The sequence below is a fragment of the Ylistrum balloti genome, unplaced genomic scaffold (assembly GCF_031769215.1).
Source record: "Ylistrum balloti isolate Yb309-2 unplaced genomic scaffold, AGI_CSIRO_Ybal_v1 Utg371352, whole genome shotgun sequence".
In the NCBI taxonomy this organism is placed as follows: Eukaryota; Metazoa; Mollusca; class Bivalvia; order Pectinida; family Pectinidae; genus Ylistrum; species Ylistrum balloti.
Genome location: NW_026782717.1, coordinates 32,031 through 44,043, shown reverse-complemented (window position 1 = coordinate 44,043; position 12,013 = coordinate 32,031). Strand labels below are relative to the sequence as shown.

The 12,013-nt window shown below is 34.7% G+C and overlaps 1 protein-coding gene across 1 annotated transcript; it reads right to left on the bottom strand.

Moving 5' to 3' along the window:
• Positions 1–3,180: 3,180 nt before the first annotated feature.
• LOC132562130 (myoneurin-like) lies at positions 3,181–6,547 on the bottom strand. The gene is made up of 2 exons (XM_060226856.1): positions 4,809–6,547; positions 3,181–3,292 (listed from the first exon to the last, which is right to left on the bottom strand). Exons 1-2 carry the CDS (start codon positions 6,545–6,547, stop codon positions 3,181–3,183), a joined length of 1,851 nt encoding a protein of 616 aa, XP_060082839.1.
• Between the last annotated feature and the right edge of the window lie 5,466 nt (positions 6,548–12,013).

Sequence of the window (12,013 nt, the reverse complement as noted above, 5' to 3'; positions counted from 1 at the left end):
TGTTATAAAAATGAGTGCATGTAATAACTTGTGCAGAAAATAACAAAAATTCAGAAATGATTCATCATAGTCATCAACAAAGTTGTAATATAAAATGCCATCCAGTGTCTAAACAAAATGGATTTAAATGTCTTCCAAAGTCCTCACATCCGTTATCATTATTTCAGAAATTATTGTTTTATAATTCGACATTTTCGCTAAAATTAGTCTACAGTTTAAATAAAGTAAACTAATTTCATTCAAATGAATTTGACATCATTTATATTAGTTTGAAGAAAGACTCTCCAAAAGAGGTAAAGCTGTCTGAAACACATACCAGGTATATTCACAAGTGACTCAATATCAGTATATTGCATCTATTCCAGTTATGGTTTGGAAGACATTTTCCATCACATTAAATTTTATAACATCTGGTATATCAAAAGAACCCAGAGTAAACTCCAGCAGTAAGTTTTACAAAAGTACTTTCAGATCTATAAGGTAAACATCCCATAAAAATAGCCTTGTCATGATCTCAATATCAACCCACAGGGTCAGAACACAAGTTTCATAGTTAGTAACAAGTACAGTAGGTTGAATTCCAGATCAAGTTACCATCGCTACAAAAGTGACAGATTTGAATAATTGATAAACAGGAACTGAAAATGTTGGCTGATTTTGTATGTACAGGAATTATACTGCAACTCTGTTATACTTGTAAGCTTACTTTGAAACCTACAGTACCTCAGCATCATCAACACAATTTTTAATTTGAATTTTTTAGTTTTTTCAAGATTGTGATTCTTTTGAATATCACACCATAAAAGTTGAAAATTCCAATATAAAAACTGAATTAATTCAAATGTCTGTGAATATTCACCTTACAGTGTTGGTGAGAAAAAAAAATGAAAACAACCAGACTTTTAGGAAATGATGCAAATGTTAAGTTGTCAAAAAAAAAAGTGAAGTTGATTCTGAGGTTCATTAAATACCGATAATCTATTTTAAGTAACGGAATGTAGGTGAATTTCTCTCACCTAATCATAAAATAAAATGAGAAACACAAAATATAAAGTTTTCATGCCTGTTTAAATGAAATAAACTTAAAAATAAAAAGATGCATACAAATTATAAATAATGTCACTCTAATTTTCAGTCTGAAAAAAGATTAATCAATATACTAGGAGAGGCAATGGATGACATAACTCAGCTAAATATATATATAATCATGGTCTGCTAAACAAATACTGAAAATATCATGTTGACATGTATTGAATACAGGTTTTGATATAAATGTCTTGTAAACGATAGAAATACTTTGTATCTATTTATCAGTAACAAACAACCAACAAGAGAAATGAACAGCACTAATATGAATACATCGTATTTCAAATACTTAATACGTAAAACACAACAACGAATCAAGCACCTATGTATAGTCAGTATAACCGAGGCATATATAATACATTTTCATCTTCAAGAAAAATATCTACGATCATCGGACATGTAAACTATTACAACTATATATGTAGTCATTGTAATAGTCAATAATAACACTAAGTGAAAAAAGCACCTAAATCACTATAATATATAATTATATATATGTTTACAGGTACAATACCAATGGCAATATCTTATTGTAAGACAAAACAAGTCAACAATACACAGCTAACTACAGTCATGTACATAAAAAGCCAAAATACAGAAAATTTCAATCTCTTTGTAAATTCAAGTAATGATGAAAAATTGCCCAATATACACTATTATTTACAATACATCATTACAGCTCTTTATTCCATCCTATCATATATGTTTATTTATATATATAATAGATGTATTTCTTTCAAAATGAATTTAAATAATCCATTTTAGAATTTTGTGATGCAACACTCGAGTACATTTATATATATCTTCATCATATGAAAGGTTTAAATGCTGACAATGCAACATATCCAGACAGAGGATACAAATCATTTTATCATTTTGACAGTACACTTTTCGCAATATTTGCTGTATTCACCTAAAAAGGCATTTTGGATTGGAAAAAAATAGGTTTTGGTTTGAAGGAATTAAAATATCAACATTATTGCCATAGAAAAAGATAAAGGTATGAAGATCAACATTTGGCAAATGAGTAAGGTACTTCCTCTACAACAAATGTCATGACTTTTAATCAGTTTTTATAAAATCAATGAAGGGTTGTTAAGAACCTTGCATCAGTTTGATTTGAAAAGTTAACATTTTATTTGATAGATGAGAGAAAAAAAATTAATTTTAAAAAGAAATTTCACACTAAAACAGAGAGCTACCAAACACTTGTGTCTTTATTATAGGCTAATATGTTACCTCTGATATCATTTGACATGAATATTTGAAAAATTTATAAATAACTGTAAAAATAGGGAACAGTAAATTCAATTGCATAAAAGCGTTGCGTTCCCCTTCATGATGTATGTAAGTATTTCAATGATATTCAAAAATGCTCTTACGAATATATTGATAAAATGTTTGATAAAATATTTTAAACCATATCTATTTTAGGAGGGAGTGGCCATTATTGATAGTGTTGAATGTATTGAGACATATATATATGAAAATTAAAGAATGCTTTTTGTATAAAAATATAGAGCCATTTAGAATATGTTTATAGCTATATATTTTATAAATTGCTTTGGTCATTTCATAAAAACTAAATACATCCTTCATCACAGAGATATGACAATTCACCATAACCAACCTCTTCTTTCTTTGTTATCTACACAGCAGGTAGACTACAAAGACTAAAATATAGTAAACAATGGGAGGTAACTCATACAAGTTCAGAATGTTAGGTTACACACCACTATCTGTAACCAATACACTTGTACCTCTGTATTAATATCGAAAGTATACTGAGACAACTATTCTATAACATAATAAGCATTTAAAATGCTTCATCTTAAGTAATACATATTCATTGCAATATACTTTGGTTATCTAATCTATAGCTATTCCTTTACATAATGTGTATAATTTTGGAATGAAAAATACAACTTTTACACTGATAATTTTTTGCAATATTTGCAAACCTATTTCTTATTTAATCACGCTCTTTTCCCAAATTAACAGATATTACATTTATATTTTATATTTTTTTGTAAAACAATTATTATTCACTCAATTTTTTTCCAAACTTTGATCTATACAGATTCCCTAAAAAGCCTAACCGTTCCATATCCTATGTTTGTTCTCAATGCCAGGTTCCAGTACAGATATACCGGTATAATACCTGTTGTGGACCTCTCCGGATGTCTCTGACACATCATTGGCAAGCCTGTAAAACACAACTGTAAATATATCCAATGTAAACAGCACCTACTCGACAGCAGTAGAACTGAGACCAGTCGACCATATTAAGATGACAACCTGGAAAATAAGGCAACATATTTAAGGATCAAGGACATGTAATAAATTAAAAATTGACATCAATACAAATGTGAAATATCAAAATGCAAAAATCTGGGTCTCAGGAATTTGTTGGAGGGGGGAGTTATATGGAATCTGAAGAGACTAAAATGTCTACAATACTATGGACTAAAATGAAAACTTGTTGAACGTTTCTACCAATGTAGAAATCGTAGAGTTGATAATAAATGACCGGTAATTGTATTACAGTGGTGTTCGAGGTCACGGCGATAGTAAAATGATAACTTGTTACAATTTCTTAAGTTGAGACTAGAGTTGAGAAGTTCTTGCTTAGGCATTCTAAAGTTAACTTGAGCAAGAAAAACATCTGAGACAGCTCATAAAAATCCTATTCTATATTCTACATTGCAACAGGAACAGATTGTCTCTTTACATGTTAAGTAATCTGTGTAACACAGACAATTTACCTGGTAAGTAATCTGTGTCACACAGACACTTTACCTGGTAAGTAATCTGTGTCACAAAGACACTTTACCTGGTAAGTAATCTGTGTCACAAAGACAATTTACCTGGTAAGTAATCTGTGTCACAAAGACAATTTACCTGGTAAGTAATCTGTGTCACAAAGACACTTTACCTGGTAAGTAATCTGTGTCACAAAGACACTTTACCTGGTAAGTAATCTGTGTCACAAAGACACTTTACCTGGTAAGTAATCTGTGTCACAAAGACAATTTACCTGGTAAGTAATCTGTGTCACACAGACACTTTACCTGGTAAGTAATCTGTGTCACAAAGACACTTTAATCTGTGTCACAAAGACACTTTACCTGGTAAGTAATCTGTGTCACAAAGACACTTTACCTGGTAAGTAATCTGTGTCACAAAGACACTTTACCTGGTAAGTAATCTGTGTCACAAAGACACTTTACCTGGTAAGTAATCTGTGTCACAAAGACACTTTACCTGGTAAGTAATCTGTCATGAATGGATCAGGTCATTTATATATAAAATTTATAGTTTATCATGATGAGATGCATTGAATTCACTTCTACTTATTTTTGTAAAATTTTGATGCATTGAGTTCACAGTACAATTTTCAAAATATTAAGGAGTCTATTTACGAAGCAATATATCGTGTTCTCAACATTTGAGTCCAAAAAGTCACTGTCTTTAAAACAACTTGAAAATCCAACACCACTTTGTGATAGATATATCACCATTTTCAAGATGACTTCAAGCTTAGTCCTAAACAAAATCATTGAACAAACTTTCACTTTGTTATTTGGATATGTCTGTATCATTCTGGGGGTAAAGATGATATTTCTTGATGATAAGAAACGATGTTGATAGTTAAAATTTCCTATAGAATAGAAAAAATGGCAATAAAAATTTGACAATAAATGTATTTGTAAACCACTTACTTTATATGGCTGGTCAAATGGCAGTTAAACTCGATGCGGTCACGGCATGACGATTTACAGATGACACACTTGAATGGATCGGAGTCATGAGAGTGGAAGCCATTGTGAAGCAGATACAGAGTGCAATCTTCAAACAGGATGTGGCAATGTTCGCAGCGATAAAACTTGCCACCCACCAAATCATCAGATATGTCCTCTTCTCGGATGGTCTCGGAGTGATTGGAGCTTGTTTCCACCAGGCTAGTTGTTGGCTGGGTCGATGTGTCTGGGGCCATGCAACTGCTGCCACTATAGCGGCGCATGGGATGCCTTTGTTTTCGCGAGTTTGTCGTGGAGATCATACGCGAGTGGAGATTCTGACGACTGATGCCGATGTTCTCCTCATTCTGGGCGCTATCTGAATGATCACTGGTTAGACTCGAGTCTTCCGATCCTGTTTTTCCACCAGCTGTATCTGCAGTCATGTTTTCCAAGAAACTGCCATTCTTTTCACTCTCAGCTCGACCGTTTCCTGTGTCACAACCTGGATCTGGTGTGGAGACAGACCGGGAAGTGTGTGAATCTGAACTGTACTTTCTATCACGAGCAGTTGTGGTGCTGACAATGGCAGTGTCGTTGCCATCCTGAATGATGACAGGCGGTGGTTCAGTATATGGCACAGTGTTAGCAGTAGAAGTAGTTGGCAAGGCGTATTCATCCAGAATTTGACGGGTTGGTATATGCATGGCATCAGCACGCAGGATGGCAGAAGAGAACACGTTGACTGGATTAGTGATATCTGTTCCACTCACAGATATCCCAGGAAAGTGTAGAGCATTAGCAGACACCAACGGCGGTATACCAGCTGGAAAAGGGAAGCTGACAGGGGGGAGATGATCCGGGCGGCTTGTAAATGTTTCAATCGGTGGGAGGGTTTCATCTGTTACTTGGGCGGCTAGAACTTGGTGGAACTGCTGTAGATCTCCCTCAGTCTTGAGAGCTTTTGCCAAGTCATTCTCCAAGAATCCATTTGACTCCACAATTTCGGGATGCCGTGCTATGATCTCTGGATGTGTGGCTAAGTGTTGCTTAGCATCTTCCCAACGCTGGAACTTTACTGGACAAACAGGGCATTTGTGAAGCATTTCCATCATGTGACGACGCTCGTGCATGCGAAAACTTCCGCTCTGGGCAAAAGTCTGACCGCAGATTTTACAAATGTATGGCTTCTCTCCTGTGTGTACCCTTTCATGTGTGCGTAGTGTGCCAATCTGTGTAAATGACTTTCCACATGTCTGACATCTGTACGGACGGTCCCCACTGTGTATTCTTTTGTGAGTGGTCAAACTACTGGCATTGGCAAAGGATTTTCCGCATATTTTGCAGATATATTCCGGTGAACCCAAATCATTTTTCAACTTGGGTGAAGAGTATGATGATTGAACAAGAAACATGGAGTGTTTGGTCATGTTGTGTGCCTTGTCAGGATTGATGCCCATTTGTCTGATGTGGATTCTCTCATGTTTCTTCCAGTTACTGCAGTCGCTGAAACGTTTAGGACAAAAGGAGCAAGCAAATGGTTTCTCTCCCGTATGAAGTCTCATATGTGCCTTGATGTAACTGGACTGTGCAAACTTTTTACCACAGAAATGACAACTAGGTTTGTTGTCCTCGTCATTGGCAGACTGGCCGGAGTCTGTGCTGCTAAGGTTGATGGCGCCATCAGCGTAAGATTCTGCCATTATGTTAGCGTCGGACATCGTGACCCTCTCACACACGACTCCAGCCTTTATCTGTGGCGATCTGTCAAGATAAATAAAAAATCATTGACAACATTTATATTTGGCCACCAGATGGTGCTGTATAAAGCTGACTTCGCTATATCATACTTGTAATGATTTTTGTTGGTGAATACTGTTTGATACAGCTCCATCATCCTGTGTGCTGTGCTAATTCTGCAGATTTTTCCAAAGGCACATTGTTTTTTTTAACAAATAAAGACAACATTAAGCAACCTTTACTTCTTAGTTTGGAGTATCTATAAAAAACAGCTTTTCTAACAGATTAAATTGCTTTATTCTCAACTGTATTTTCTAATTCATTACATAAGACTGTTAAAGATGAAAGAAAAATTGTGACACCAAATCAGAAACAGACCTGTACATTAATGAAACTGAATCCAGTACCAAGATTTTATTTTATTGTGACTGCAGTTCATAACCTTCCTGTGGTGATAATACTCTACATTATGTGGCAATGAACATGACTTAAGGTCACTTAGGACTATTATATGTAGCTGACTTCCAAAATCAGTTTTAAACCCTTGGGTTTGAAGGGATGTGTCACAGTAATTTTTGCAGAACATTTTCAGACAAGTCCACAAAACCTGTTCCAAAATGAGCCCCAATACTATAAGTATGTCACCAAAAGTCTGTCCCATATATGGTTAACTCTCACAAGGTATGACTTCTGTCATTTATAAAGGGCTGAATGAATCTGTCCCATATATGGTTAACTCTCACAAGGTATGACTTCTGTCATTTATAAAGGGCTGAATGAATCTGTCCCATATATGGTTAACTCTCACAAGGTATGACTTCTGTCATTTATAAAGGGCTGAATGAATCTGTCCCATATATGGTTAACTCTCACAAGGTATGACTTCTGTCATTTATAAAGGGCTGAATGAATCTGTCCCATATATGGTTAACTCTCACAAGGTATGACTTCTGTCATTTATAAAGGGCTGAATGAATCGTCTGTAAAGTAGTAAGTATTAATACAAAATGGTTTCAATATCTATCATATCATATCTTTAATTAAATAAGAGGAGGATTTATCACTGGACTCTTCAAATGTTTGCTAAATTTAGTTGAATATGTGACATATTTTGTTTCTTGTTTTTATTCAAATAAAAGTCACTTTGAAGCAGATATCATTGGTACATCAATTTTAATTTCAACCTAGTGACTTTTTGAAGGATTGTTTTAGTCTCGAACAGAAATTCTAAAATTTTGACAAGTCCCAATATAAAGAGATATATTGGATTCTCAAAATTTAATTGAGTCCCATTTGAAAAAATAGAAAATAGGTCCAGAACTCAAATATCCGAGTCCAAAAAATCAGCGAAAAATTTTAGTGTGGAACATGCATCCCCACAGAAATGATGAAAAACTCTTAATTCATGCAATGAAAATGTATTAAGACACATAAGTAATTTGCAATGAATTTCAGAATATAATTTTAAATGATCTTAAACAAATAAGTGAAAAATTTCGTTAATCTTCAAATGAAAATGGGTGTTTTCAAACATCTCTCAGTATTTTATAAATATAACAACTAAGGCACATTTCTCTACAAAATACGAATTCAATTTCATAATCATTGCCATGTCATCTTGTTTCCATCGATTTTGTCATATATTCTGAGCCTATTTAGTTCAAAAAGGCAGGTAGCTAACAACAAGAGCTCCCAGAGGGATCTTGGCACCCACCACCATTTTATCTTTATTTGTTCTTTGAAAGTTGGATTTTTTCTTTTATTTTTAGTCTTAATGCAGAAATTGCTAAATCCAATATGATCGCCCAGAAGCCTTTTTGTTTTTCAGATCAGTCCCAAAATCAAACGGGCACAACAGGGATCAAGAGGAACCTACACCTGAAAATTGAGAATAATCTATACAGTTGTTCTAAAGAAATAGAAATAACAAAATTCATTGTAAAAATGCAGTTTCATGATTTGGTCTTACTAATGATAGCACTATTGGTGCCACAACAATAACTTAATGTGGTTTATAGAAGTGGTTTAAACAGGACAAGTAAGTTTGTTAAGGGCCATCATAAACAACTTCATACTGCCAATAATACAAGTATCGTATTTTTCAGATTATAAGCCCCACCACTTTTTCCCTCATGAGTCAGGTGTGTGGATTATACACGGGTCAGCTTATATGTGGACGAACAAAAATGGTCAGGTGTGTGGATTATACATGGTTCAGCTTATATGTGGACGAACAAAAATGGTCAGGTGTGTGGATTATACACGGTTCAGCTTATATGTGGACGAACAAAAATGGTCAGGTGTGTGGATTATACACGGTTGAGCTTATATGTGGACGAACAAAAATGGTCAGGTGTGTGGATTATACACGGTTCAGCTTATATGTGGACGAACAAAAACGGTCAGGAACAAAACATTTTTAAAAAGGGAAGCGTACCCGTATACCTGTACAAGACTCCTGTAACATGGTCAGCCCTTTCATTACCTGTGACCACACAGCGCCTGTTATTATTATTATTATTACATTCTTAACGGCCCGTCAACACATACAAGGTCATTAGGGCCATCAAATGGTAAAATACACAGCGATCTAAAAAAGGAAATAACATCAAACAAACCAAAAGGTAAAAGACAAATGCTGAATATCTTAAATGGGTATGTTAATGCAAAAGATTAAAATGCTACGTCATAGTCTATTATATAGACCAACATCTATCTTTTCTATCAGATCCCCAATCAGTGTGGGACAGAACCTTTAGAAGATTCAGTGCCTTAAGGCATTTGGCTTTAAGGTATTTTATGTGTGGAAGGAATGACAATTTCCTGTCCAATGTTACACCTAATAATTTCGTTTGCTCAACAACTGGAATGGGTACACCACAGAGAGACACATATGGATCATCGTGTTGTTTCCGAATTTGACAAAAATGCATACAGTTTTTGATTGTGAAAATTTAGAACCATTTTCATCTGCCCAAATTTGTAGTCAATTCAGGTATTGTTGTAGTTGTCTTTCGATGGTATTCATATGCTTAGATCGATAGCATACGATGAAGTCATCGACATAAAGAGCGCCTCCCATTGAAGGGGATGTTTTGACAATACTGTTAATTTTAAGTCCAAAAAGTGTAACCGAAAAAATGCTACCCTGTGGTACACTCATTTCCTGCTGATGGACATCAGAAAGGGTCGTTCTATTCCAGACTTGAAATACTCTGATAGAAAATTTGAAATAAAAATTGGTAAATTACCTTTAATACCTATATCATGCAGATCTGTCATTATGCTCTATTTCCAGGTTGTGTTGTAAGCCTTTTCCAAATGGAAGAAAACAGCAACCAAGTGTTCCTTCTTTAGAAAAGCCTCATGCAAAAAGGTTTCAAGTCTAAACAAATGATCGTTGGTACCTCGCTTAGATCTAAAACCGCTTTGTAGGGGTGATGTTATGCGATTGGATTCCAGATACCAAATTAATCTTGAATTTATTTTTTTACAAATGCAACTCGTAAGTGATATTGGGTGTTAACTGGAGGGATCTGTTGTATCATTACCCTGCAGTTTTCCTATTTCGAATAGCTTTATCACAATCTTCATTAATCCAAGATTTTTTATTGCATTTTCTTTTGGATTTTGGTACACATTCTTCGGCTATCTCAAGAAGTTCGGTAATAAAGAATTTGATTGGGTCCTCAAAATTCAGGAAATTGATGGTGTTAAGAATTTTAGTACCGAGATGTTCAAATTTACTCCAATCTGCTTTATATAATTTCCATTGGGGTACATGATCGCTCTCTATGGATCCACAGTTCCTTAGAAATATTGGAAAGTCGAGTAACAACGATGAATGACATACAATTAAACCAAGGTGCGAGAATGTTCCAGAAGAGGGATGCCAATAAGTTGGAAATTTATTATTGTAAAGGTTATTTTCCAATATCAATTTTTCAATTTTTGTTTCTCTATCATCAGTGTCGGATGAACCCCAAAGGTTGGTATGACAATTAAAGTCACCCAAAAGTATGAAAGGGGAAGGCAGCTGCGATAGGAGTTCGTCTAGTTGGTTGTTCGTGAAATCAGAGTTTGGAGGGAGATAGATGGAGCATACTGTGAGAGTTCTATGGAGCATAACACTTACAGCAGTTGCCTGGAGGTCTGTATTTAATTGTATGTTTCTGTGAGGAACTTGGTTGTCAACCAGGATAGCAACTCCTCTGGTTACTTTGTTGCGAATAGGACCAAAGCAATTAAACGATGTATATTTTCTGAAATTAATATTTGTCTCGGCTCTGGTTTCTCACTATGTTAAACCTCTAACATTGTTGAAGTAGAGATGGTACCAAATTTTTTATGAGTACCTGGCTGCTATGTGTTTGTGAATGAAACAGATCGTCTAAAACCATCATTTGCAATTGTATACAGGATAATTTGAAGATTGAAATAAAAAATAACATTCTCATGGATTTAATTATTCATACCTTTTGATATGAATTACAATAATATCTTCTGGACTTCCGTGGTTACTTTGAAGACATAGCTTTGATATGACCATACCTCTACACTTTGGTCAAAGTAACGGTTTCCACTTCATAAGAACTGCCTTCCATTATCTGTTACCAGTATATCTAACACCAACATCTGTAGTCACCATATCGTAAGGCTTATATTCTGGTGCGGTTTATATGTAGACCAAATCAAAATAATCAGTAAAGATCAGCATTTTATATATCGGTGCATTAACCGGGGAAACATGTCACTTAATGTACATTGATTCAGTGAGATTTCTTTGCTTTTGCTTTGTGTATACACCAGCTGATTCTCTGTATAACAACCAATCCCCATACAGATTATGAAATTTTAAAGCATGTGAATTATCAAAAAACGAGCGTTTCATTTTGAGAAGATATTCATGCCTTCATATAAATAATAAATTGTACTCTTCACAAATAACAAAGAGACAACCCTTAAACAATTCAATATTGTCAATAAATTCAAACTGATATATCGATATGAGCTTCCACTAAGAGCAAGAGTAGCTCGAGCCACCTCAAACATTTATAAAGAAAAAATTTTCACATATGCTATCAGTTGTGAAGATGTGACACAGAAGTGGAATTCTCAGTAATGTCTTGCATCAATGGCAGATAGCCACACATGGCAGATAGAAACGCTGCATCATGTGTGCAGACAATAGTCTGGCAGAGCAAGACCATGCTGTTACTTACTCAGCAAACCCACAGAGATTTGTCCAAAAGGATAAATCAGGCAAAATAAAACATCATGAAAAAGTTAACAACACAATAAATACAGTATCCAAGGAGATCCTTCCACATAAGGTTAAATGACTATTGTTGACAAATATTTTGCCCTGTTTGGTTACCACATCAGTAATAACACTGTGCTCACTCCAAATGGCTTTGCTGTGATTCATATAACACAAGCAGATATTA

Bases quoted from the DNA above. Each gene is read 5' to 3' on its own strand.
- LOC132562130 (XM_060226856.1), bottom strand. From the start codon at position 6,547: ATGTCCGACGCTAACATAATGGCAGAATCTTACGCTGATGGCGCCATC. The intron at 3,293-4,808 runs GTAAGTGGTTTA...TGTGTTTTACAG, and splicing joins CATTTGACCAGCCATATAAA to GCTTGCCAATGATGTGTCAG.